Source organism: Lagenorhynchus albirostris, chromosome 9, assembly GCF_949774975.1.
Source record: "Lagenorhynchus albirostris chromosome 9, mLagAlb1.1, whole genome shotgun sequence".
NCBI classification, from domain to species: domain Eukaryota; kingdom Metazoa; phylum Chordata; class Mammalia; order Artiodactyla; family Delphinidae; genus Lagenorhynchus; species Lagenorhynchus albirostris.
Window position 1 is genome coordinate 94,300,404 of NC_083103.1, and position 19,605 is coordinate 94,320,008.

Genomic DNA, 19,605 nt, shown 5'->3' on the forward strand with positions numbered 1-19,605 from the left:
CGACTCACCATTCCTGCCCTCCAGCTCAGCGCTCACTTGCCTCAGCCACAGTCTCAGCATCCACTGAAGTTTGGCAGGTGCTGAGGGGGTTAACAGGACAGCATGCACCAAACCAACCCGCAGGCACGTGGCTCAGCAGCCTAGCAAGGAACCAGTACTGGCCCCCTCGCCCGCTGCTCCCCAGCCCACCTCGAATCCGACCTGGAGCAGCGATGAACTCTTCCTGAGCTCTCCTCACCCATCTCCACTTTCTCTAAGGGCTCTGGGCGCACGCACCTCCTCCATCCCTCCCTTCCTCTTTTTCTGTTTTCTGCCAGGTTCTTTCCAAACATCCCTTCAGGCAAAGGGGGGTGGGGAGCCCCAGACAGATGAGCTCATTGGGAGGAGGAGGGCAGAGGGAGGAGGGAGCTAAAACATCCTGACCAGGGAGGTGCTCACTGGACAGTCCCAAGCTGGAGAGGGGCATGTGCCCCCTGGCAGGAGCAGGCGTCTGCTTCCCTCACTGCAGCTCAGAGATGGGGTGAGTCCTGGGCATCCCTTTATTCTGGGCCACTTTGGGGTAGGGCGTGAAGCCCCATGGCAGGGTCTCAGCCACCCTACCCAGCACCCCAGAGCTGTGTTTACCTCTGTGTTTCATGGATTACCATGCCCCACTGCTTGTCCATCATGGGAGGATGGGGGCTCAGGAGGGCTGGGGGTCGGAGGCATTGGGAAGGTTTGTCATTCATTGTAGGGGGACTGCCTAGTCCGCTGAATGGCTAGATGTCCTCCTGGAACCGTAGACCTGGTCCTGCCGCTGAACTGGGCGCTGGGACAGACTGACCAAACCAGAAGCGTAAAAAGGTGCAGAGCGCCAGGCAGGGCTCCCCTAGTGTTCTGGTCCCATCCGCTATGAATATTTTAGTGTGAGAGCAGTGGATCTTGCAAAGTGAGAGGAGAGAGAGGATGTGGAGTAGAAGAGGAGATATGGCAGGGACAGAAGGCCAGGAGAGATGGCCGAGAGGAAGGGAAGAAGCATGGGAGCAAGGGAGAGTCTGCCTGGAATGAAGGGGAACCTGGGGAAGTTGGAGTGAGACACAGGCCGAGGAGGAGGGGTAGGGATGGAGACAACTGGTCAGCAGGTAAAGAAAAGGTTTTATAGGTTTTCAGAAACCAGGAGAGGAGAGGGTGGCCAGCGGGAGCCAGAGCTGTTTGCAAAGAGCTGTGGGATCAGGGGCATGGAGGTGGGATGTTAGAGACCCACTGGGAAGCCTTTGCCTCTGCTTCCAAACACTTTTGCCCATCTCTGGCTGTCCATGGTCAATTTGAGATTGGCTCCCAGTCACCCCTCCCCCACCCACTCCTAGGTCTCTGGGCTGCAAGAGGCCAGTCCACTGCCCTTTCCCAGTCACAGCCTGATGTGATTGATGGCTTTGGCATCGCTCCACCCTGGGTCTGAATTCTCTGCTATTTTCTGTGTCACCTTGAGTGTACCCATAACTTAGTATAACAGGTCTCCTCATCTGTAAAAGTGAGAAAAGAATGCATATTTGGGGAGTTGTCCTGAGTACTATCAGCTGATACACATAGAATATTGAGCTTAGGGCCAGGCACAGAGTAGCTACTCAGTAAATGGTGTTCATCCTGATTAGTCTAGCCAGCTGTCACTCACCCTGCTACCACCCCGGCCCCACCCTCCAAACCCTTTGAGGCTGGATATGAGCCCGCCCATCCCACAGCCCTTCCCAAGAGCATCAGCTCCTGTGGAGAGCCCACAGGGTGTGAGCCTGCTATGGGACAAGGATGGGAAGGCTGAAGACTTTGACAAAGCTGGGAGGGTGAAGGGAGGAGAAGGCTGAAAAGATTGTCACCATTTTCTACAGTCTTGATTGAAGGACAGGGGAAGCTTTGCCCCAGCTGGAGGCCCAAAGGTACAAGTTAGACTTGGCCTGATCTTTGGAAAGAAGTTCCTGAGGGTTCCTAACTCCAAATTTCCACCCTCTTCCGGCCTATTTCTCACTGTGAATAGGGGCTTGCCACCTACCCTCTCCCCACCACCATCGCTAAGTCGGGTAAAGATGCAGCCTGGGGTAGAGCGTGACTGAGTAACAAGGCAGAGGGACAGGAGTTTGCCCATTCATGTGTCCTGTTTATCTTCAGGCAGGCAAGCAAGAGTTAATCCTACTTCTATCATTTGAATCCTAAAATGAGGGCTGCAGAGGGCCATTGTCAGTAAATTTAGACAGCATCTAAAAGTATGCCCTGACATATGAATCTTCTCGACAACACCCCCAAGCTATGCTTGAATACCTTCCGGGATGGGGAGCTCATTACCTCAGAGAAACTCAACCCTCTGCACAGCTCTGACTTCCATTGGATCAATATCTGCCTCTGTCCGCCAGCCCTAATGTTTCGCCCTGGGGCAGAATGGGTCAAGGCGAATCCCTCTCCTTGTGGCCACAGCCCCACCCGCTGTATTAGCCATCAGCTGTGACACACACTTTCCCTCCAGGAGGTACACACCCCCTTCTTTTGCCCATTTGCCCACAGGAGGGTCTCAGTCTGTTGAGGCAAACAGTTCTAGTCCTATGCCACCTGTTTACAGGGAATTTGTCGCCGTTGAGAAGCAGAGGCAGCTGCAGTTGGGATAAAAGTGCCTGTGCCAAGGCTGTAAGGGACAGCCCCTCTCATGGACTCCAGAGTAGCCAAGCTGAGCACCCAGTGTCCACTTGGCCCCCTTCCCAGCGCCTCGTGGGCTCTCAAAGTCATTATTGCCAGAGAAAAGGAGAAGCTGCTTTACAAGCTCCCTACTCCCAACTCACCTACTCCCACCACCTCCCTCCCGCAGTCTTTCTCCCTTTTCTAGACAGAGGCCTCCTCAGCCCTGCAGAGGAGTGGGGTCCTAGGCTAATCTGTTTTAGGACCAAATTTATGGGCCATGTCACGATGCCAGGATATAGTTCTAAGATGGGCTTCCTTCCCCATGGCCCTCTGGAGCTCTCAAACACTGGGTGGCCGGAGCCTGTCCTAAAAGGTGGTTGGTACCCTGCACATCAGCATGGTAGCAGGCAGCCAGGAATGACTAGAACCTGGCAGCCTTCAGGGTCAATTTCACCATGGCCATCCGAGAAGAGAGCCCGCAGCGCCCTGCCAGCATGGACCTTCTGAGCCCCTGCAGTGCCGAAGGCGGAGGGCAGGAGACCTCAGTGGGGACCTGTGCTCCTGTGCCCAGCTGCCCAACCCATATCCCACCAGGCACTGCCCCAGCTTCCTCTCCCCTGAAGTTTTTTAGCACAACACCTGCAACATGGGAGGGAGACAAGTGGCCTAAGATGGACCATATACAAACCAGCATGAGGAAAGGCACTCTACTGAGGTGTGGAATGGGACTTGGAATGGCGACTAAAACCAAGCTCTGTCATTAGCCTACTGTGTGACTTTGGGAGAATTACTTTCCCTCTCTGAACCTCAGCTTTCAAAACTGTGCCCTTACAAGAAGCATGGGGGCTTCTTTTTGTTCAACTCAAGCCCACTGGGAAGGGGCAGGCAGGAGCCTGGGCTGGTGTGGGCTGCTGTGCCGAGCTGTGCCGAGCGCTAGGCTCAGACTGGGTGTGGGCTGTGGGAAGAACAGGCGGCCTGGAGCCAGCTGGGAGATCCTGGATTGTCCTTGACTCATCTTGTGGCCTTAAGCAAATCGCTTCCCCGACCTGGTCCTCAGTTTCCCCGTCAGGATAATCAGGAGACTTGGCCAAGTAGTCCCCGGGATCCCTCCCCTCTCTGATGTTGTAAAGATCTACTCTTCCCCCTCCCCCGCTCCTTTTGGGCCTCAAAACCTGTCCTGGGGACTCTGAGAGGCTCCGCATACAGACTACTATTCCGGGGCAGCCGGCCATGGGCAGGCCGATGGCTGTGCCTGAGCCCTGCAGGGGCTCCGGCGGGAAGCAAAGGAACGGTGGGAATGGAGAGGCACCAGCACCTCAGGTGGGGGACACGGGAAGCCGGTGAGCAATTCTGAGTTGCGGGGTGGGAGCTAGCCCTTCCCGTACACGGCAGCCCCCTCCTCAATCAGAACTACCTCACCAGGCCCCAAGCAGGCTGAGCCCCAAAACATCAGTTTAGGGGAGACACCTGAGCCAAACCCAGTCCTCCCAGAAGCCAGGCCCAGCTCCACAGTGTCCTCCAAGTGTTCTGGGGGAGAAGACTTGGACTGAGTTAGATGCTGTGTCCACCCGGAAGGAACCCAGCACCTGAGTCCACATCCCCTGCCTCAGTTTCCTATCTGTTAAGTAGGGAAGCATCCTCTCTGACATTCCATCCTTGGAAGGACTCAGGGGCTCCAAGGGCAGACATCCTTTTAAACCAAGGTACCTTTGGTTCTGTCAAATACCAGCCACCTCTGTTTAACACTGCCACCTTCTATCTGGCTTCTTTCTCGGGTAGCAGCTGCCGGCATTAGGACTACGAATGTTAGGCTACTCCTAGAATAGTCTAAAATGCATCTGACCACTAAACCAGTGGCGAAGGTCTCTGGGTTACCAGGGAGCAGGCAGAAATGACAAAGGAACCATGAGAAAAGTAGAAACCAAGCACTTCAGCATTCCCTTGCATTCAGAAAGCTGAGGACTTTCTTATCGGGTGAGCCTCCTTGGCAAGGGTGTGTGGGTGTGTGTGTAAGAAAGAGAAAAGTGCAAAGAGATACAAAACCAGAAGGCAAGAGAGAAGACTGGGTTGTCTGGGAGAGCAGAGCCCCTGGGCCAGGTGGTTGCCTTTGGTCCTGAATTGAGGACCGATTCAGCAGCACGTAACTAGGATAGAGCAGTTCGCAGATGGGACATGAGCGACCTGATTCTTCCCTGCAGCCACCCTCATCCGTGAAGTTGCATGAGGGCAGACTCTGCACCAGCTGTCAGCTATTCCTCTTGAGCCCAGAGCAGATGAAACAGATGTCTGCCTAGTCAGACACAGCTTAGAAACAGGGGGCAGGAAGGATGGCCCGTCCACCCATGGAAAGAATAGACAACATCGGCATGACGGTTAGCCTTGGGGACATAAAGTGTTGTCATCTTCCAGAAATAACCAAAAGCCCTCCAAGAAGTGGGTGTTTAGACACCCTGTCCCCAGGGTGCTTTCAAGGTGGATGGAGTCCCCCAGGATTTTGTGAAGGCAATGAGGGGAAAAGAGGAAACATCTAACAAGAGGGGAGCAGAATGATCTCATCATTGATGGGGACCCAGCAGTGTCAATGGCATCACCAGGAAAGGAACAACAGGACTCCCTGTGAAAATCCTGGCACCGCCTCAACTTGCCCCACTCTGCACCCCTGAAAAAAGTCACACTCAAGGGATGTTCAGGGGAGACCATCTGTTTATTGCAGCCAATAAATCCAAGCAACGAGACAAACTGCAACAGAAACGGTCTGCTCCCCAAAGCAGACACATCACAGCAGTTGGGTCACAGAGGACCATTTCAGTTTCTCTCTCCACCACCTCTTCCATTACCACATAGCACATAAATCCTAGAAAGTGCATAAGTAGTTGTGTTTTCCCCTCCAAGTGCACAAAGAGCAATAAGAACGTTCCATAATTTGCCTTTGGTGAATCAACTCAAAACACTGAGAAATAATTGTTGCCCCCTCAACGTAACTTTCGGGGTAGATGTAGTGAGATGTTTTATATTTGTATATATCATATATCTCTACCTATATATAGACTATGTACAAACGCATCAGCAAGCTTCAATAAAGGAAGACATCAGCAAGAGGCACAGCAAGAGACACAGGCTTTCTATCCTTAAGACGTATGTAGGAAGAAAAATTTCTCCATTCATCACCCGTTCCAATTGCACCAAGCCATTCCTATGGCCTGGGACTGTCTTTTGGACCTGGCCAGCATTTTCAATTGTCCATCTGCTTAACCTGACCTTGCAAATACTTACCAGCCCAACCTCACCAAGGAGACTCACAGGGAGAAATATGGGTCCAGCTTTTCCTTTTTATAAATTGGGAATAACTGTGATTAGTCCAGAGCTAGGGGGCAGATAGCTATTTCCAAAGCCAGTTCCAAGGCACCTCAAGGCATTTCAGTCCTGAAAAAGTGTGCTTTGTTCCTACAAGCTAAATCCCATGGGTTGGCGAGCCCATCTCTCTTTCCAGGGGCCCTTAATGAGGAGAAAGGGACAGATACGGGGTTCCAAGAGAGCAGGAGAGGCAGAGGCAGTTGAGAAAACCAGCAGACTGAACCCAGCAGAGCGCAGTGATGGGAACATGCGGCCAGAAGTAGGGCTTGAGCCCCACGGTGCAGGAAGAGGTATACACTAGAAAGCAGGGTGCTGTGGAAACATCTCACCAGTCTCCCACCTCTACGCACAGAAGCTCCATTTTGTTCCCAGCCTCATTGCCCTGGGGGAGGCAGCTCTATGAGGCCTCTGGAAGAGACTCTAAGAGGCTTGGGGAGAAAGTGCATATGAGGATGGGTACCTGAGACAAAGGTGGTTCCTGGCCCATCCCCATCTGCTTGGGCGCCTGAGGCCCCTGGACAGGCACTGCTCTCCCTAGGACCCTCTAGGGCAGGGCAGAGAAAGGAAGGAACCCAGAAGTCTTGGGCTTCTTAATAGAGAGTTAGGACTTCTTAGAATAAACCTAGGGAATCTTGCAAACAATTTCCCTAAATGTTATGAGTCCTGGAAAAAGAAAAGTTCCCAGCATCCACACAGATCCTCACTCATCCCGGAAGAGGAGAGCACTTAAGAAGTTGCCAAAAAGTGAAATCTGCAAGCTGCAGACATGTTATTACAACCACCCTTGGTCTCAGCTGGAACGAGGGTGCCCACTACCCATCTCTCCCCTCTCAGCTGGTTGGCTCCAAGGATGGGCAATGTCCACCTACCCCAGGCATCCTGGGGGCTTAGCCCACCCCCATTGGCAGTGTGTTGATTGGCAGTTAGGTACTGATGAGCTAGAATTTCCAGGTGAGCTGGACTCATCCCACCCAGGAGCTCTCAGGCTGGTTGCCCACCCTCCACTCTGTCTGGCCTCTCACCCTCTTCCTTATTGCATCTTCCCTCTTTCCTTCCTTTCCCCCCTTCCCAGGGCCCAGATTCTGGAATCTCTTCCTTTTTCTCCTACTCCAGTCCTGGAAGCAGTGGCTGCAGAGGTGGAATTAGATGCACCAAAAAAAAATTCATCTTGGTCCCCACAGTGCTGACCTAGCAGTTCCCAGCTCTGTTATGGCTTTGTGTGCATCTCCAGTACCTGGTCCAGTGCCTGGCACATAGGAGATGCTCAATAAATGGATGTTGAATTGAAGTGAATTAAACTGAATCGCCCATATACTATTACTCTCTCCCCAAAAAGGCCATCGGCTGGGCAGAGGCAGAGAGGGGTCCCAGAAGCTGTCAGAGTCCCATCTCTACCCCCTTTCCCCAGACTCCTGCCCTGGGCTCTGATCCCCTGAGCCCAGGCAGGGCCTGAGCTCTGAGAAAGGCTGGGAAGTGCTGCAGAGGGTCAGCCTGGGGTGGGCGTGGGGCATTCCAGCAGCTCTGCCCTCCCACTCCCATCACCCCATCCCTGCCTCTGTCACAGCCTGGAGGGGCTGGGCTCCAGGGAGTTGAGCAGGGCTGGAGGAGCTCACCTCCCTCCCCTCATCTCCTTCATCTCTCTGTCTGCAGAGGCCCCTCCCACTGGGCAAAGCGTGGCTTTATTCATCCAACCTGGAGACTGAGGAACCAGAGGAGAAGCAGGCCCCTCGGTTGTGAGTTTGAACCTCAGTCTCCCGGTCTGTAGTATGGGTGACTTGGCTAGCTGATCTCTGAGGATCTTCCAAGGCGGTTTCTCTCTGTCTCTCTCCCGCTCCTGAGGCTTGAGCGATTCCCTCTTCATGTGAGTAAAATGGCAGTGAAAGTTGGCTCCCCACAAATGCTACTTTCCGTCCCCCCAGAGAGAACTGTCGGGGCAGGGGAGGGTGTGACATGGCTCCAGATGTGACATGGCCACAGGGTCTCAGAGGCTACCAGGCTCCCCTCAGGCTTCCCTCAGGGCCAAAAGCCAGATGAAACCCTGCTGAGGGTAACGCGGGAAGTCTGAACAGAAGCCCCAGCGAGGCCCCCGCTCTGCACACCTACTCCTCTGACGTGGCTCCCACCCCCTCTCTCCTTGTCTCCGCACCTCAGCTGCTCCTGGCCCAGGTGATGGTGGCCACCCTGGGGGAGGAGGCAGTCAACCTTGAACTCCATTTTACAAAGGAGCCCCCAGCCCCTCGTCCCTCAGCTAACTTTGCAGTTGCCTCCTGTGAGTGGGTAACTGCGGTGAAAAATGACCAGCACCTGGAGAAACACGACTCCCCGCCCCCCACGGCCTAGCTCAGCAGCCCTTTGGTACTTTTCCTGCCAAAAATCCCAAGGGCTTAAGCAAGCCCACAGAAACCCAGAGGCTTCTGTGGTAGCAGCTATCGAAGGAGAAAGGTGAGAGCAGAGCTCCCTGGGCCAAGGCTTGTCTCCAGCTGCCTCCAGCTTCCTTCCCTTCAAGGCCCAGGAAACGCACGGACATCCCTTCAACACACCCCCAAGTTATAGGAACCCATCACCACCCCCGTGACAAGGCTGCCCAGGGCTAGGGGCAGCTCTGGGAGCAGAGGCATGCCACACCCCAGGCCTTCTAGAGGCAGCCAGCAGAGCCCCGTCCCACCTGCAGGTCCCCTCTGAAGCGGCCACCAGACCAGTCCACGCACTGGGCAGACTGGACAGCTGGCCTCCTCCTCCTCCACTGCCCACCCTCCCCCTTCTCTCTCTGCGCCCCTCCCACAGGCCTCCTGCCTCTTCTCAGAGGCTGGCAGTTTTGAGCCCGCTTCTCCCTCCCCCCCAGGGCCCACACATCCCAGACGCCAGGGCAGGTTTCTCGAATCAAAGAGAGGTGAGTCTCTCTTGGTGCAGGGTGGCGGATACGAAGGGAGGGGTTCAGGAGGCCCCAGGTCAGCCCTGGGATCCTGGTTCGAGAGAAGCACACCAAGAGAGGGCAGGCGGGGGCACACAGTGCAGGGCGGAGAGTGGGAGGGAGACAGGACGCAAGGGAGGGGCTGCAGGGCCGGCCGCCCGCCCGTTACTTGGTGCCATTGTCCGCGTTGCCCTCTCCATCCGTCTTGCCCTCCTCCTCCGTCTTCAGGTCATCCGTGCTCAGTTTCTGCTCTTTTTTCCTCCTCACACACTTTACTACCATCAGCACCAAGATGACCACAGCCAGAAAGCCCCCGACGGAGGCGCCCACGATCACGGCCACAGTGGAATCCCGCTCAGGGGGCTCTGGAGAAGGAGAGGAAACAGACCCGCTGAGCCCTAGGGCTGGAAAAGGGAGCCTCGTCCACTGGCCCCTGCTCCCTGCAGTAGGTGTGGGGTGGTCCTGACTTTACTCTCCTCCGTGGAAAGCACTCTAGTCAAAGCAAAAATCAACCCAGGCCATGGACCTCTAAGCGCCCCACCCACCCCATAATCCCAGGACACCTAAAAGTCCCAGGGGAGGGCAATATAATGCAGTATCCAAGAGGATGGACTTTGAGGTCAAATGGACCCAATTTGAGTCCTGATTGTACTATTTATTAATTGTGTGACCTTAGGTACCTTACGTAGCCTCAGTTTCCTCATCTGTAAAATGGAAATAATCATAGTACCTCCCTCATAGGGTTGTATGAGGATGAAGTGAGATATTGCATCTAGAGGGTTTAGCCCTACCTATAACTGAGACATAGCAAGTGTCCGATAAATGAAAGCTGCTCTTGGGATTCTTAAGATCGTGATCATGCTGGACAGCATCATCAGGACTCCCTGAGACATAGTCCTCAAGGACGGGAAGGAGTAAAACAGATGCCTTCCACCCAGCACGTGCTGTTGCTCCCACCCCTCAGGAGGGCACAGCCTCTCCCAAGGAGCCCCAGCTAGTCCTGCTGGAGAGTAGCTGGGTGGGAATGGGCAGGGCCCCCCAGCAGCCCCTCACCTTCCATCAGGACTTGCAGGTAGATCTTGCCGTGGCCGCGGTGGCGGTCGGGTGGGTTCATGATGTAGCAGTTGTAGGTGCCCTCATCCTCCAGCTGCACGTTTCTCAGCGTGACTGACACGTCATACTTGCTGGGGTTCCCTGAGAACTCCACGCGGTCTCGGAACCGCTCCAGCTTCAGGTTAATGATCTTCATGCGGAACTGGAGAAACTGGGGGGGGCAGGAGGCGACAGGATAGGGGGCTGCATGAGCAAGGAGCTGCAAGGACAGCAGGATGCCCCTCCTCCCATGCACCCTTCTACCTGGAAGAGAGGCAGTCACCTCTAGGTCTCTGCCACCCTCCCAGGGCCACCCAGGCACGACAGCACACCTCTGCCAATGCCCTCAGGAGCAGATAGCCCACCAGGGTATGCTAGGGTCCTGGTACAGTGCAGGGGCAGGTGGTGGGAAAGGGGAGCTTCACGCTGTGGGGCTCCTGCCTCCCCCACCCCTGCTTCCATCTGAGAACTCACCATCTCCTCGGAGCAGTTACTACACTCCTGGTAAGTCCAGTTCAGGGAGAACTGTTTGTGGTTCACGGTGTAGCAGGAGTTGAAGGTGCAGGACAGGCGGGCATCAGAGCCATTGAGGACGTTGAGGGTGGTAGGTACTGTGACTTCCATGCTCCTCCCTGGTGGCACTGTGGACAAAGCCACAAGCTGGTGAGGATTCTGGCAGACAAGGCCAGGGAGGGGCAAGCCTCTGCATCTGGTGGGGAGCGGAGCAGAGCTAGGACAGCTGGCGGGGTCCCTTATGGCTGAAATTAGGGGGTGGGGTGGAGTGGGGTGGGCAAAGCTCCTAAGCGGTAACTGATGTGGCCCTTGGGGTGGAGAGAGAGCACATCATCTGTCAAGCCAGGGACAGACAGATGGCCTCAAGCCTGCCCTCCATCTGGCTGTCCTGCCACAGGCCTGTCATGGCCACCTGATGGCTTGGACAAGGGGCTGCACGGTGCTGGCCTCGGTTCCCCCTCCTTCCCACCACTTTCAACCATCTCGGCTGAGCCAAAGCCCTTCCAGCGGAAGCTGCAGTGTCCCCTGGGGGCAGGCAGCCTTGAGGACAGATGCAGATACAGAAGGCCTCGCTCTCTATACCGCAGGGAAGAGTCAAGCCATATGCCCAGCCCAGCCCAGCCCAGCCCCCTTCTCTTCCTCAGGCTCCTGGCAGGGACAGCAGATGGGCAACGGGAAGGAAGAGATGCCCCAGAAGAATAGGCACAATTCAAAGGGATCAACTGATGGGTCTACAAGGACAGGAGCCCCTTTTGGAGATGCCAGGCCTGGACACACCGCAGCAAGGAGCTGATACAGGCTGCAGGGACAGCAGGGTGCAGAATCCTCTGGGGAACACTGGACCTGGTCCAGGAGCCCTGGGCGTGTGGCCTGAGAAGGCCCATCCGACTCTGACATTCCAAGCAGGGCAGAGTCTAGGGTGAGGGGAGTGAGCCGAAGCCCTCCCAGCTGAAGCTGCAGTGCCCATCCCACCCCCCGCCCACAGAGGGGCAGAAAGCCTTGGGCACGAAATTTAAGGGGGTGCCCACCCTCAGGGTCATGCAAACACCTCCTTAAATTTTGCACCCTAGGCACTGCACTCACCCCACCCTAGCCCTGGGCTGAATTCCAAAATTCTCTGCCAGTATGGTCAAAACCTCATCCCAAAAGATGAATATTCTTTATAAAGGAGAAGCAGTAATGCTCAGTATCAATCATTCATTCACTCATTTACCAAATATTTATAAATCACCTCCGGTGCCCCAGGCACTCAGTCTAGGGCCCAGGGATTATTGCTATGATGGAGGCAGGCAGAGGTACTGTAACATGGAGCTTATATCCTAGGGAGGGGGACAGACATTAACAGGGAAAAGAAATAATGTAACTTTAGCTATTGATTCACAGGCAAGGGCTGTAAAAAATAAAGCAAGGTGCAGGGTGTGTTTGACATCGGGTGGTCAGGGAGAGCTGCTCCGAGCGCTGCCCTGTAGGTGGCCCCACACTAAAGTGAAGGAGTGAAGCCATTTGAAATTTTGAAGGAATGCAAGGCAGCCGAACATCAAGAGGCAAGTTCCAGGGGTTGGAATGAGCATCACGTATCTGAAGCACAACCAGCAGAGTGATCAAGGGGGCAACTGGAGAGAGCTGAGGTCCCAGAGTTAGGCCAGGACCAGGACACTATTCTGAGTGAGAGAAGAAGCCGCTAGGGGACGGCAGGGGGGCAGCTAGGAGGCACGGAGACCCCAGTAGATGTGGTTCAATCCCAGCTCTGCCTTCTATCGGCTGGGAGAACATGGGCAAGTTCCTCTATCTTCTGAGCCTCAGGCCCCTCCTCTGTAAAACGCAGCTGATGATACCTACCTCCTGGGGTTACGGTAATAATTAAATAAGATAAAATATGTAAAGCAAAGGGTAGGGGAATTCCCTGGCGGTCCAGTGGTTAGGACTCAGCACTTTCACTGCGGTGGCCCGGGGTTCAATCCCTGATGGGGGAACTAAGATCCCGCAAGCTTCAAGGCACCGCCAAAAAAAAAAAAATACAAAATAAAAATAAGGCAAAGGGTAGCCTAAATTCTCCTCAAGTTCTGCCCCCTAAGCAGGAAGGGCTTAGGCAGGGCCACGTTGGAGCCTGACCCCTCGGGGCAGCCCCTTGGAATTCCCCCGGATTGCACAGGGCTCGCGTTTTGCAGAAGATTTCGCTGTGCAAAGCTGCCGGGCCCCACCCCAGGAACAGCAGCACTGCAGCCTGGAAGCAGGGATAGCGAAGCCCTTCCACTCGGCTCATCCCTTCGGATGAGTGGCCAGGGCCAGCAGGCAGGACTTAAGAACAGGAGATGCTCTGAACTGCTGGCCAGGGAGGTCAGGACCCAGCCCTAGATGGAGGGACAGGCACACGGCTCCACCTGCAAGACCAGGTGTGCTGAAGTGCTCATCAGGGAAATACGAACTGGAGAGGCTGAGCGGCAGCCCCAGGAGAACAAAGCCCAGTTCCCATCTCCTCGCTCTCACAGCGTTATGAAAGCACTGAGCACAGCGCCAGGCGAGGAGGAGGTGTGCTGAAAATGCCATCTCCGCCCCCGCTCTGCAGAGGCGGAGGTATCTTCAGGGAAGGAGCCCGGCAGGGCCTTGTCCTGAGCTTACCTCACATCCCAGGAACACCTTGCTTCTCTAGCACCTTCCCTGGGAAGGTTCCGCGACCTTCCCAGGGCACCTGAGCAAAAGGAGCCTCCAAGTGGCAATAGGAAGTAGGTCCCACACATCTGGCTGACCCATCCCTGCCTGTGTCCCGCCCCAGGCCATAACATCACTCCAGAGACAGAACTTGAACCCTACCAGGAGCTGCCTCCAACTTGAAGGAGCTAGCACTCTGCCGTGCGGGAGGGCAGGGCCCTGGGGAGTGAGGGGCCTTTTCTGGCCAGCAGGAGGGGGGCAGACTGAGAGGTGCAATGCGGCTCCTTCCCCGCATCCCTATGTCACAGCCTGCAGGAGGCGCCAGGCGGACACGTGTGCCCTCTAGTGGTCAGAGAGGTCAACCGTCAAGTCCCAACTGCAGGGAGAGGAACAGGAGTCACCAAAGCAGGGGGAACCTCAGGAATTGTAGATCCAGCTCCATCATCTTACCAACGAGGAAACTGAGGCCTGAGAGAGACACACAGCAAGTAGGGACAAGCCGGGTCCCGAATCACGGTTCCTGACTCCCAGTACAGCGCCCACTTCCGCCTGAGGTCTCCCAGCGTCCCAGCTCAGGGCAAGGGCCTTAGGCCTTTCACCAATCCAGGCCCTCGTTAAAGATGAGGAAATCATCGTGCAGCGAGGACAGAGCTGTGAGCAAAATCCTGGGCTCCTGGTGAGCTCTGCTGCTTCGGGAAATTAGCCGAATCCACGGCTAGGGCCACAAAGGGACTTCATAGTAACAACAAGATGCTTACTGTGCGCCAGGCGCTGTTTACATACCCTACAGATATCACCTCATTTAATACAGCAACCCTATTATCACCCCCACTTTCCAAGTGGGGAAATGGAGCACAAAAAAGTTAAATGAATAGCCCAAGTTCACAGCTGGTAAGTGACAAAGCTAGATTGGAACGCAGGCTGCCAGGCTGCCAGGCTCTAGACAGCAGGTTGAGGGGTGGAGGCTGGGTGAGGGGGTGAGTTTTGTACCAAGGGGTCCCAGGGCTCAGTCCTCCTGCTGTCTACATGGCAGGTCCAGCCCCCATGTCAGCCCCTAGGCAGTCAGGCTGGCCAGAGGGGAATGGTCTTCTTTAAAGGAACCTCCATACAAGGGGGGCTCACAATCTTCCTGGTTTTCCCATTTGGGACCATGTCTGGAGCCTGAGTCTCTGATCTCCAACTCACAGAAAGGAAATGATTCAACAAGGGTACCGTAAGGATGTGGCTTTTGAGCTCAGTTCCAAAACTTCACCAATGCCCAGTGCCCCTCACTCTCTCTAAGGTGTATCTGGGCACCTCAGGCCCCATGTCATATACTTTTCTAACTGGCCCATCTTGCAGAGATCACAAAAATTTGCTCATCTCCTGTGAAACACTATTTCCTACACAGACTAGAAGTTAATTCTCTTCATGCCTCTTTCCAACCCTACAGCAACCTATGAGGTAGGTTAATTTTTTTCTTGGTTAAAAAAAAAAGAACAGTTTGTCTAAGCAGAGAAATTAGTCCCCACCCTTCTGGAGCACGCTGTGTCCCAGGGCAGCCCCTGCTACCCAGGTGACTGTGACACGCAGCCCAACTCCTGGGCTGCCTTACCATTCAGACCCACCACCTCAGGTCTCCCTCCCAGGCCAGGCCACCCCCATGCAGCCAGGAGAGCACCTGTCCTTGTCACCCCTCATCCCTAATTGCCATTAGCTCCCTGCTGCTTTCAGGATCTCGTCCAGGCTCCTGGGCTTCTGAGCCCTTTGCCATCTGGGACCATCCAGCATCCCAGCCTCATTTCCTGTCCTGCTCCTAACCCTTCACGCTTCCTCCACTCCAGTGACCCTGGAGTTCTTACTTTCCTGAAAACGCCACTTTCTTCCACTCCTCCATGCCTTTGCACGTGTTTTTGCTGCAGGTTGGAAAGCTCATTCACCCTGCTGCCCCTGAGCCCTCCTGCTTACCCCGCAGATCCCAGCTAACAAGGCATCGCCCCCGTGGCAGCTTCTCCAGTGCCCGTGACCTCTCCCCAGACCGGGAGGTTTCTGTCACTTCCAGACCAGGAAGCAGAATGGCATAGTGGCCAAGACCAGCGCTCTAGCACCGTGGTCTGATCTTAGGCAAGACGGTTCACCTCCCAGCACCTCAGTTTCCTCATCCATAAAATGGGAGACAACAATAGGTCCTACCTCCTGGGGCCGTTGTGAGGATTGAATACTAAAACATAAAGCTCACAGCGGTGCCTGGCTCATGGTCAGCCCCCACCAAAGGTTAGCTGCTAACAGCACATGGGATGCTGCATTACTATTTTTTGTTTATGTTCCCTAGTCCCTCGGGAGGCTCTGGGGAGCTGATTCTTATTTATCTTGGCATCCCTGGACCCGGAACAGCATGTGACACACAGTGGGCACTCGATAAAAGTCTGGAGAGGGAAGGGAAGGTGTTTTCCCCTGTGTGTCCATGTGCAGTGGGGTTGAGTGAGGACCAGACTCCACTTTCTAAGCCTCGCCTAACATAACCCAGACTTTGGTAACCAGGCCAGTGACCGTGGAACCAAGAGTTTTGAGAAAAACTCTAAGGAAAACCAATCATTTGGATTGCTTCTAACTGAAAACTAGTCCCATGTGCTTCTGTGGTGTGTACAGCAGGTTGGCCAGCTGTCCCCTGTCCCTTTGTCAGATCTGTAGTCATCCTCCAGGCCCTGTGTCAGTCCCCTCTCTTGTCACTTGGGACATCCCTCCATCTTGGGGACTTATGCTGCTACAACCACCAAGGTTCCATTGTCCACTTGAGCCCTCGGCCGCGGAGTACCAGGGCCTGTCTCATCACAGCACCAATCAAGTTCAAGTTCGAGGTCCCTACTCCTGCACCCTCCCCCCATCCAGGTTTGCAGAGGCTTTAGCCTCCTCCCACCACCGCCTCACAGCCCCCATGCCCTTACCTCTTCACCCTAGATTCCATCTTCCTCTAAGCCACACCCTGGTCCTGGTCACTGAGCCCCCTTGCTTTCTTCACTTAGATAAGGCTCTCCCTCCTGCAGGAAGCCCTCCCTAACTCCCCAAACAGGTTGCCTGTCCTCCATCCTCATTTCCTTGCACACTGGTCACTCACCCAACTCCCCTCTTTTGCCTGTACTTAAGATTCTTTGATCCAAATTATTGTTACTATAGCAGCATCATTTCTTAAATATCGGGGGCAGTAGAATTCAGTGGTTAAGAATGGGGTGAAGCAAAAATAAACTCAGAATGGATTAAAGACCTAAATGTAAAGCCAGACACTATAAAACTCTTAGAGGAAAACATAGGCAGAACACTCTATGACATAAATCACAGCAAGATCCTTTTTGACCCACCTCCTAGAGAAATAGAAATAAAAACAAAAATAAACAAATGGGACCTAATGAAACTTAAAAGCTTTTGCACAGCAAAGGAAACCATAAACAAGACGAAAAGACAACCCTCAGAATGGGAGAAAATATTTGCAAATGAAGCAACTGACGAAGGATTAATCTCCAAAATATACAAGCAGCTCATGCAGCTCAGTAACAAAAAACAAACAACCCAATCCAAAAATGGGCAGAAGATCTAAATAGACATTTCTCCAAAGAAGATATACAGATTGCCAACAAACACATGAAAGGATGCTCAACATCATTAATCATTAGAGGAATGCAAATCAAAACTACAATGAGGTATCACCTCACACAGGTCAAAATGGCCATCATCAAAAAATCTACAAACAATAAATGCTGGAGAGAGTGTGGAGAAAAGGGGACACTCTTGCACTGCTGTTGGGAATGTGAATTGGTACAGCCACTATGGAGAACAGTATGGAGGTTCCTTAAAAAACTAAAAATAGACCTACCATATGGCCCAGCAATCCCAGTACTGGGCATATACCCTGAGAAAACCATAATTCAAAAATAGTCATGTACCACAATGTTCATTACAGCTCTATTCACAATAGCCAGGACATGGAAGCAACCTTAGTGTCCATCGACAGATGAATGGATAAAGAAGATGTGGCACATATATGCAATGGAATATTACTCAGCCATAAAAAGAAACGAAATTGAGTTATTTGTAGTGAGGTGGATGGACCTAGAGTCTGTCATACAGAGTGAAGTAAGTCAGAGAGAGAAAATCAAATACCGTATGCTAACACATATACATGGAATGTAAAAAAGAAAAAATGGTCATGAAGAACCTAGGGGCAGGACGGGAATAAAGACACAGACCTACTAGAGAATGGACTTGAGGATATGGGAAGGGGGAAGGGTAAGCTGGGACAAAGTGAGAGAGTGGCATGGACATATATGCACTACCAAACCGATAGCTAGTGGGAAGCAGCCGCATAGCACAGGGAGATCAGCTCGGTGCTTTGTGACCACCTAGAGGGGTGGGATAGGGAGAGTGGGAGGGAGACACAAGAGGGAGGGAATATGGGGATATATGTATATGTATAGCTGATTCACTTTGTTATACAGCAGAAACTAACACACCATTGTAAAGCAATTATACTCCAATAAAGGTGTTAAAAAATAAAAAAGAAAGGGGTGAAGTCAGACAACAAGGGGTTCAAATCTCAGCTCCCCTTAAACTACTGTGACCTTATTGGGCAAGTTACTTAACCTCTCTGTGCCTGTTTCCTCATCTGTAACGTGAGGGTCATAATGTATCTGCCCCATGCGGTTACCAGTTGCCGTGAGGACTAAACAAGATACACAGCGCGTGGGCACGTGAAAAGAGTTCATAAAGCGTAGCTATTATTAAGCACTTGCTATGTGCCAGACTCACAAAAAACCCAGGCAGTAAGTATTCTCCAGTTCACCCAGGAAAGAACTGAAGCTCAGAGGGGAGTAACTTGCTGATAGTATGAAGTAAATGACAAAGGTGGCTTTAAACCCAGATCGAGTCCAAGGCTCATGCTGTCTCTACTGCCTGAGCTTCCCTAACACTCCTGCTCTGTTGTTAATATGTTCAGTAACTCAGCAAAGCTCACAGGCCTTACCGTGCAGGCTGCCAGGGGCCCTGGGCTGTCTCTAGCACTCCAGCCCAATAACCAGCACAGCATGCCAGAGAAGGAGAGAAAAAGAGCGAGAGAAGGAGGGAGAGAGAAACTTTGTGATGGGGAATATTCCCACTGACAGCCGTTGGACTGGATCCTCAATTGCTATGCCAGCAATGAGTAAGTTTAAGAGCAAAAAGGAGACTACCTATAAAGCAGGCTTGCAAGTGACTCCCTAGCCCACCTGCCCACCAGGAAGTCCCTAAGTGGCCATGTATGAAATTAGCATTTGGATCTCTTGACAGTCGGCAAGGTGGGGCTGGACAGTTCAGAGACGTGATCCAAAGGGCCACAACCACACTCATGTGTTCCCTTTTTTTCTTTTTTTTTTTTTTCTGATCCCTTCACCTGACCCCTCCTCCACTCCATCTGGCCCAAGCCAGAGAGCTTCTCCATCAGTGCCTGCTTCAGCAGTTCTCTTCCCAATGCAGAGATCGCTCCTCAAGCCTGCTTCCCACCTACGCCTCCACACACTGCAACAAATCGGTGGTACAGATTTCCAGGAAGCCAGACCCAGACTCAACTTTCTGCCCCTCTACTCCCCCCGTACACGCTTTTCTGACATCCTAAATCCACCAGATTCCAAAGATCAAGGTTCACAGAAGAAGCCCCTTAAGGGAGCATTAAGTCCCAGGAGATTTGTAGCAGCTAAAAGAAAAAAATCCATGAAGAGGCTCTGCACATCAGCCTACCCTCGGCCCCCAGCCCCACATACGTCCATTTCAGGGAAATCCAAAGAAAAATCACCTCCCTTGACAATTGACACCTCCGAGGAACCCTCAGATCCCCTGACCCAACGTTTCTGCGACCAAGTCGTCCCAGCGTTATGCAGTCCCCAGCCACATCTCCCCCCATCCCCGCGCCTCCCTTCCCAAGGACAACGCCGAAGGGAGGCTCAAGCGATGTCTTCTTTCCTGCCCCCGGCCCCCATCCTCCTCCTGTTGCGGCTGCACTTCTGTACCCTCAGAAGCATGCAGATGTGCAGTCTAACTTACCCAAAGAGAAAAAGAGACTGAGCCCCGTGAGACTGAAGGCAGGGCGAGGTAGCCAGGCATCTTTGTGCATTTTCAGAGACTGAGATGTTAGTCGGGTGGGATAGGGAGAGGGTGATTTGAGGGGCCGAGGGCTACAGGGGAGGAATGGTTAGATGCTAAAAGAAAAATGCACAGATGTACTTCAAAGACACATACAACATTAAGGAAGCTTTATTTCCATCTCTCTAATATGGCCGGCTTGTATGTTGCTGCTAAAAAGAGAGAGGGAGTGTGGAAGGGAGAGAGAAAAAAGTGGATGGAGTAAATTTTGTGGTTGGTGGATTTCGAAAAGCAGGTGGGAGGGCATAAAAAAATCTGTCTGCAAAGAGCAAAGTTCCTCGGAAATTTTTACCCTCCAAAAC

General features: G+C 53.3%; 1 protein-coding gene across 1 annotated transcript; it reads right to left on the reverse strand.

Annotated features, from left to right (window-relative positions):
• Window positions 1-8,863: 8,863 nt before the first annotated feature.
• On the reverse strand, window positions 8,864-19,396 carry SCN2B (sodium voltage-gated channel beta subunit 2). Its single transcript, XM_060157968.1, has 4 exons — window positions 19,205-19,396; window positions 10,472-10,638; window positions 9,959-10,169; window positions 8,864-9,270 (listed from the first exon to the last, which is right to left on the reverse strand). Exons 1-4 carry the CDS (start codon window positions 19,272-19,274, stop codon window positions 9,071-9,073), a joined length of 648 nt encoding a protein of 215 aa, XP_060013951.1. The 5' UTR covers window positions 19,275-19,396; the 3' UTR covers window positions 8,864-9,070.
• Window positions 19,397-19,605: the final 209 nt, after the last annotated feature.